At 34.9% G+C, this 8215-nt stretch overlaps 1 protein-coding gene across 1 annotated transcript; it reads right to left on the bottom strand.

Moving 5' to 3' along the window:
• Positions 1–3053: 3053 nt before the first annotated feature.
• On the bottom strand, positions 3054–3491 carry LOC113774407 (S-protein homolog 19-like). Its single transcript, XM_027318947.1, has one exon. The coding sequence runs from the start codon at positions 3489–3491 to the stop codon at positions 3054–3056; it is 438 nt and encodes a 145-aa protein (XP_027174748.1).
• Between the last annotated feature and the right edge of the window lie 4724 nt (positions 3492–8215).

The following is an 8215-nucleotide window of genomic DNA, read 5'->3' as shown; positions in this document are numbered from 1 at the left end:
GCCTTTAAGTTGTGGGAGCACTTGTGTGAAGCTTAACACTCTTATTATTAGTCTCAGGCACCTTGAGTTTTAGGTTTTCAGGTGTATAACCACGAATGCATTCGGAGAATTTTGGGCTTCACACAGCCTGAAGTAATCTAATTATTTATTTTCATGAGCTGAATTTCTCTTTTGGATCTGTGAGTGATTTCTACTTCTTTCATTAGTGATGGTTCCTGGTGGTATCTAATGATAGGTTAATGATCTTTTGGTTGTGATTGTTCATCCTTTAGTCTTTAATCTTTATATACAAATAATGACACTATTTTTGTTCTCTTTTTCTTTTTTTCTTTTTTTTTTTTGGCTTTGTTGCTTGGTTAGCGAGCTTGAACTGTTGCATAAACCCTTTTCTCATGCAAAGGGTTTATATTTTGTGTTAGCTTTCTGTTATACTCGTAGAATTCTAGCATAATATGGGAGTCAATATCCAAAACGAGTTTTAACATTGTCGTATTTTTGTCAAAAGGGGAACTATGCCCCAGCTTCTGAATAATGCTCTCTCAGAAAGTGGGAAGGCCTTATTGACCTGCTCCCCCTGAGTTGATACGTTTGTTTACTTACTGCCAATACAAATTTATAACTATATCATTCTTAGGCTTCTTTTTTGTCAATAGGATCGTAAACTTGTTTGGACAGGGCGTTAGGTTTCACAAAATTAAGGACGTTGGCTGGTATAAAATTAACACATGCAAAGTGGAAGAATTACAGAGACCAGCAACAGGGATCTTTCAGCTACCAGGAGAACCTGCCATTGTGATGAATTTGCATGCCTCCAATGGGTCCAAGAGATTCTGCTGCTCCTGCTAGTAATGTTGTCAGTGATGCTAAACAACATGAAGATCCTGGTTTTGGTGAATGGTTATGGTTTGGTTGGAAGAGAAGTTCTGAAATTATTTGGAGGTCAGTATTATGCTGGAAAAGTCACTGAGTTTCATGAGGAAATGGGCTGGTACAGGGTGGTGGCCTATGAAGATGGTGACTCTGAAGATGTTGAATGGCATATGAGTTGGAAGAAGTGCTTCGTGCTCCCCTGGATATCACGGTGCCTTTGAAATCTATAGCAGCAAAAATCGTTAGGAGGCAGCAAAAATCTGCTCAGAAGCCAGCCTGCAAAACCTGCGACTGGTGGCTTTGGATCTCAACAAGTACTTTCTGAACCAAACTTTCCCACTCCAAGTCCAGCTTCTTTATTGCCAAAGTCCAGGTTTTTTATTATAGAGCTAATTTACAATCCACCCACTCCAAGAAATAATGATGTTCTTATCCACAATTTTATTATTCGTTTTTGTCTTTTATTGCCTTCTTTTTCATTAAAAGGCCAACGGCTTTTGACACTCACTCAACGGATTTCTTCTATTTTCTTTTTTATCATCTATCACATTATTTCTAATGTTGTCCGAAACCACCAGTCTTTGAGCTGGTGGCCATCACCAATGCATTAAAGCTTGGTAGGGTGGGAGGCCTCCCACTAATTTGTCACAATTAAATGCGGCCTTGCTTAAAAAATTTTTGCAAGTGCGTAGTGCACCCGTCTGGTCCGATGGTAGTTCAGTCCCCTCCGGATTACTCCAGGACCACTTCAGGCCCTCCCCCTCCCCATAGTGTAGGAAGCTATCTTATCAACAAAAAAAAAAAAGAACAAAAAAATAAAGAATAAAAATCTTTTTTTTTTTGTTGGTATGTAGTTTGTTTGCGGAATTATCTTTCTTACGTCATTTGTGTAAAAATATTTTTACATCATCGACTTGGATGTGTGCCAAATGTACAAATTTAATTAAACATGAATTGTAAAATCCCTCCATACGTTAGATTAATTCTTAGAGCAAATGGTGTATACACTTGTACTAGTTTAGGTCACTAAATTATTTTCTTAGTCGAAAATGTTATTGAACTAACCAAATTGTATGTTTTGTGTCATTCCGTTTAATTTGACTGTTGAGACAAACAGAATGGACATCATGTGATTTGCAGGTATAGGGTTTGAAAGGCAAACTCGTCTTAAAATTTCGAGAGCAAGGGCAAACTCATCTTAAAACGAAAATTTTACACAATATATATGTATACATATATATTCTTGGACTTGATGTTTCCAGGTAAAATATGGTGTAGGTAAACAACTGTACAAAAAAAATCTAGCCAAAGAGGTCAAAGTTACAGCCAAATGGCAGCTTTGGTGACGCGTTCTAGAAATCAACTTTCAATAATGACAAAAACATGAAAAAATGCGGTTCGTGTGGTCATTATCTTTTGTCGTAGAAAACGAAAACTTTGAGATGATAGAATAAAAGAAGTACACATTTATACGCTTCAAAACTTTAAATGCTAGAACTTGGATTTTTGTTGGATGGAATGGCCAGATTGAAACATTTTCTTGAGTTTGAAGGGCTGAAGGAAAACATTTTAATTTGGAGGGTAAATTGAGTGTTTTTGCATTCCTCAACTGCCTTTATCTAGAGACTTTCTTAAGAACACTTTTTGAAGGAAACTTTCCCTCATTGCCACAATTGCCTTGAGCTAGCAATGGAGAAATTTTTTTTTTTTTTTAAAAATAGCATTTCTATAACCTAATTTATTCTATTTTAGAGGGAGGAGGAAATTAAAGAGATTGTATAAGTCCAACTCGATTAAAAGACTGTTCCGACACATTCTTTGAATTTTTTTAATTGTAAGTGGGGGGGTTCGAACCCCCCGACTCCGATCCATAGAGGGATTTAATTTCTTTTTGGTGACTACTGAACCAAAGTTCAGTGGTTCGAACTTTTTACTAATAAATAAGCATGGTATCTTGGGTTGCCTCAGCAAAAATATATTTGAGGTATGATGAAATGGTGTCATATGTTCATTAATTTTAGTGTGGTAAAGATCAAAAAGTCTACAAATTGATAAGCCCCAAGCTTATGAAATGTGTTAGTAATCGAGACAGAATCAATAAGAACGTGTAGAGAGAGTGAGATTTGTTAGAACTGAGCAGAAAAATAAATAAAAAGCTTCATTGCCAAGATACTTTTTCATGATTATACAGATTCTTTGATATCCCAATCCGCCATTTTGTAGAAAGGTCCTCCACCACGCTTGCTGTAGAGGTAGAAACCATCTTCTTTTACCACCCAACCGCATGCATGAGAACTCTCAACGCAATAATTCTTTATCAGATCAACATCAAAAACGACCAATTCTTTCTGCTTTCTGCCCTTAAGCCACCAAAAGTGACAAGAGTAGGAAACTCTTTGACCATCTCCCATGAAGAATTCCCAGTTGTAATCGTCGCTGAATTTAAGGGTCTCATTTCCACGATCTCGATCACTGGATTTACAGTGAATTACCAAGGGAACGTTGTAAGGGAGATTATCAATAATGTGAACTGAGTACACGTAGCGATCAACTGCAATCACTCTAGCCTCGGAAGGAAGGATGGAGAAAACAAGAAAGATGAAAAGGAATTTTATCCCCATTGTACAAGTACGATTGACCATCTTGTTAATTCAACTCTATTGTGCCCCAAACTGCCAAGTATATCGAGCTTCTTATAGGAGCCATCTCAATGGAAGATACATACTGCCCACCCAAGACAGGAATAAATAATGCTGTTGTTATCCTCAACTTTATTGCTTTTTGTCTTTTTTTTTTTAATTACAATAAAGATGACAGTTCAGAGCACAAGAGAGTGGAGTTAACAAGATCATCAATTGTACTTGTACAATGGTGGATAAAAGGTTAAAAAGTAAAAAGATGAAAACGAATGATTTTTTAACAAAGAAAATATGGGATATTTCTAGATATATATTTGGTCATTAGGTCATTTTTTTATTGATTTTTTAATTCTAACTTATAAAAAATTTTCTATAAGTAGGATTTATATTACAAGCCATGCATCTGAAAAGATTATTTTAATTTTCAGTACAATTTAAATGACATCATGTATCGAAACGTATTTTCTAAAAAAATTTCTTGACTTCCTTATAACTATCTTGCAAAAACTTTCAAGCTATTAATTGCTTTCCGTCTTAATGCAGAGAAATATGGACCAATATTGGATAGCAATTTAGTTATTTTTTATCTACATCTTTTGGTTTAAAAATTGTTTTTGGTTAAATAAATTACTAAGAGTGCAAGGACAATGTTTCAGTTTGTGACTTTTAATAGGGACTTTTGGTCTTGTCAAGCTGATAGCGGAGATAAGTGAGATTTTAAAAACTTCAAGGGATCTAAGTGATATTATAAGAAACCTTAGGGGAGGTTTTCAAAATTATCCCAAATCAGAATTTCCCAATATTTTTATTTTTTTCTCACATTGACAAAGGAATAAACTATGAAGTACTTTCTTTAAAGGAATAATATTAGAAACCTCTCCTGAGGTTTCTCTTAATATCACTTGGCACTTTTAAGGTTTTAAAAATATCACTTACCTCCCTTACTTTTGTTTTTTTTGTGTAACAAAATTTTTAAAAACCTTAAACTGCCCTTTTACTTGAAAAATAAAAATATTCCTAAACCACTTTGTTCACTTCAATAAAACCACCACCTAAAAAACAATCTCTTATTACTACCACAACAAAATGCTATACCCCATAAAAATATAAATTTAAAAAATAAAAAAAATTATTTGAAAAGAAATACACTTCCACCCATTTAACACTATATGTTCAAAACCAATTTCTTATGAACTTTATATTTTTTTTTTCAAAATCGTCTCAATCCTTGACCAAACCATTAAATTGTACCAATCATTATAAAAATTAATTCAAAATAAGCAAATAAATTATACCCCATTTTATCACAATCACAAAAAGGAAAAGATAAACAAAATTCAATTTATTATAATTTACAAATAAAATATTGTATAGTCATCCAAAAAATGAGTAAGAGAGAAAGACGGAAAAAAGGGAAATAGAAGAAAGTGACTTTGTTCCTTTTTTTGAAAATTTTTGAACTCCATTTATTTGATATGTGAATTATGTGTCAAGTGAGGGTTAATACAGTCTTTTTACAATTATTAGGGAAAGTAAGTGATATTTCTAAATTTCAGGAGTACCAAGTGATATTAGGAGAAATCTAAGGAGAGGTTTCTGATATTATCCCAGTTGGACTTCTAGTTGAAAGCATCACTCTGGCGTAGGGTATGACAAGTGATAACTTAGCTCATCATCTTTAGATTGACAGTCAATTGCTAAGTGGAAGGCAAGGGTTCAAACCTTGCCTCCCACCAAAATGCCACTCTTGTGGCTCTGCTTCAAATCCAGACGGGTGCGTAGTGCACCCGTCTGGTCCGGTAATGGTTCTGTCCCCATCGGTCTCCATAGGCTCAGTTGAGCCTCCCCCGTAGATAAAGTAGGAATAGGGATGACAATTGACAAAAAAAAAAAAAAAGACAGTCAATTGCTAAGCAACTAGATCTCTTGAAACCAGCCCACATAAAAGTGATAAAATAATTCTAAAACGAATAGATATTTTAGCATTGATACAATAGCTCATATTCCGATTCAAACGATTGTTCTTCAGGCCCTCTATTCCCATCTTAAATGCCAACTATGGTGATGATTTAGATTGATGCGTTTTAGACAAAATATATGCTCTTGGATTTGATTTTTCCAGTCAAATGTGATTTAGCTAAATAAAAGTACAGCAAATTAATCTGGCCAAAGAGGTTTTTATAGAATTACAACCAAAATGGCAGCAACTTTTGATAACACAAACATGAAAAAAAAAAAAGAGTAGTTTATCTTGTTATTGTTCTTAATTTTAGGAGAAGAAAAGTAAAAGTTTGAGAAAATACATTTAAACAAGTATACAGGTAATATCTTGGTAATTGAGGTCGAATCAATAAAAAAAAAAACGAGTAGAGAGAGTGAGATAATTTGTTATAAATGAGAATAGGGTACAATTCAGAGAAGAAGAAGAAGATAAAAGTTCATAACATATTTTTGCATCATACTGATTCTATGATATCCCAATCCATCATTTTGTACCATGGTCCTCCTATGTTCTTGGTTAGGAGATAGAAACCATCCCCTTTTACAGTCCAAGGGCATGTATTAGACCCCTCAACGCAATAATTTTTCACCAAATCGCTGTAAAAAACCACCACCAAAAGTAATAGGAGTACGTAGTCGTTCTCAAATCATCGCTGAAATGGAATGGAGGGTCTGATACCCAATATTTGGTTCTAGAGATTTACAGTGAACTGCCATGGGAATGCCATATGGAAGATTATTAATAATGTGAACTGCATATGCTACTTGTTAGGTTTGGATTTTATTCCACCAACTGTACACATGCAATCATCATTGCCTCAGAAATTACAAGGATGTAGAAGTGAAATTCTGTTGTTATCTTAATTCTCTCCTACTGCAAACTGCCAAAGTCCAGCATCTTACAATAGGAGTCATTTCCGTATATGCATAAAACCTGATGGTACCAACGGACGTTTGTGCAAGTAGGAGGAGCTTGCATATTTTAATCATGAGATTTCGGATTCGAAATCCATAGAAATGAAAAGGACAATGTAGGGAGAGTTTTCTCCAGCCAGGGCCCGATTTGGCTCGAATAAGATTAATTGTAAAACGGATACGAATACCTGTAGGTTATATCAAAAAAAAACCTGATGCTAAATCCGATTTATGTGTGTGTGTGTATAACAACGGTCCAGGCGCGTGTATAAGAACCCTTAACGCATTTAAGTGTCCCATCAAATATTCGTCAATAACAACCAAAAGTGACAGGAGTAGGAAATTAGGGACATAAGCCCATAAAAAATTCCCAGTGGTAGTTAGCATATCATATGGAAGGCTATCGATAGTGTGAACTGAATAATTGTCAGCACGCACAATTACAACAGTCTCAGAAAGATGGATGGAAAGAATAAGAAAGGTGAAAAGATATCCCATCCTCATCCTAGAAATACCACCACTTACTCATCATCTTCTCTTCTTGATATAACTCCCTACTGCTTCAAACTGCCAAAGTCAAGGTTCTTATGGGAGTTATTTCAATAGACACACACAATCCAGCCAAGCAAAGAAAATGGTAAAGTTCTTATCCATTAGTTTATTGGTTTTTGCCTTTTATTGCATTTCTTCATCTTTTTCATTTCTCGTTGTCTATATTCTGCTCTAGTCCAATCATCCACGCATGCTTGAATTTCTAGTAATTCTGGGCTTAATCTCGATCTTGTCTCATCCAAAATGGTTCCACCGACACTAAAAGCTTGTTCCACTGCTACTGTTGATGCTGGAGTTGCTAAAATTTGCTTAGCAATAAGGGAGAGGATAGGATAATTCTCTGATTTTCGCTTCCACCAGTCAAGGACTTTAAACTGTTTAGTTAAGCTACTATCATCATGCTCAAACTTGGTAGTTAGATATGATTCAAGTTCCGTATTAGTATTAAGTGAACCCTTTTGTCGTTTCGACTTTTCAAGAAGTATTCTATCACCAATTTTGACAGTTCTTTTGAGACTATTATCAGTGTTACTAGAGGGTTCCAAAATATTTGTAGGAAATCGATCACCATAAGTCATAAAAAATTCATTATATTAATTGTTTTAATTTTTTTTAACGGTTCTGATTCTAGTTCTGGTTCTATTTTTCAGAGAACCAGAACCAGAACCTTTATCCAAGATTCTACCATGGTTCTGGTTCCACGGTTTTGGTTCCAGTTCTAGTCCGATTCCAAACGATTCGGTTCCCGGTTCCAAGTGGAACCATGGCCATGCCTACTTACCACCCGTGCCGCAAGAAATCTTGGCTGATAACAGGACTGGAACCATGAGAAGTTTTCCTTTTCACCAAACTGTGGACCACAATGCAGTTGCAAAAGATTGATTTTTTTTTTTCAGACCACGTTGGAATGTAGTAGTGATTCTGAAGAAACAAGAGAATGAGGCTTCTTTAACTTAGGTTCTGAGTATTTCAATTGAACATTAACATAATTATGGGTTACCAATCATTTCGACATCCAGCAAAAACCATTTGGAACCTGAGTTTTTTCAAAAACCAAGAATCATGCTTGTAGTTAATTATGGAACCTGAGTTTTTTGAGAGTTTGTCTAAAACTTTACTGTAGTACACTGTAGAAGTTTTTGAAAAAATTTTGTAGAAATTTTTGTAAGGTGAAAAATTTTTTTGTAAAAGTTTTTGTAAGATAAAAAATTTTGTAAAAGTTTTTGTGAGGTGAATTT

Source organism: Coffea eugenioides, chromosome 6 (genome assembly GCF_003713205.1).
Source record: "Coffea eugenioides isolate CCC68of chromosome 6, Ceug_1.0, whole genome shotgun sequence".
Classification (NCBI taxonomy): Eukaryota; Viridiplantae; Streptophyta; class Magnoliopsida; order Gentianales; family Rubiaceae; genus Coffea; species Coffea eugenioides.
Note: the sequence above shows the minus strand (reverse complement) of the source record. Positions and strands in the feature narration are given on the sequence as shown.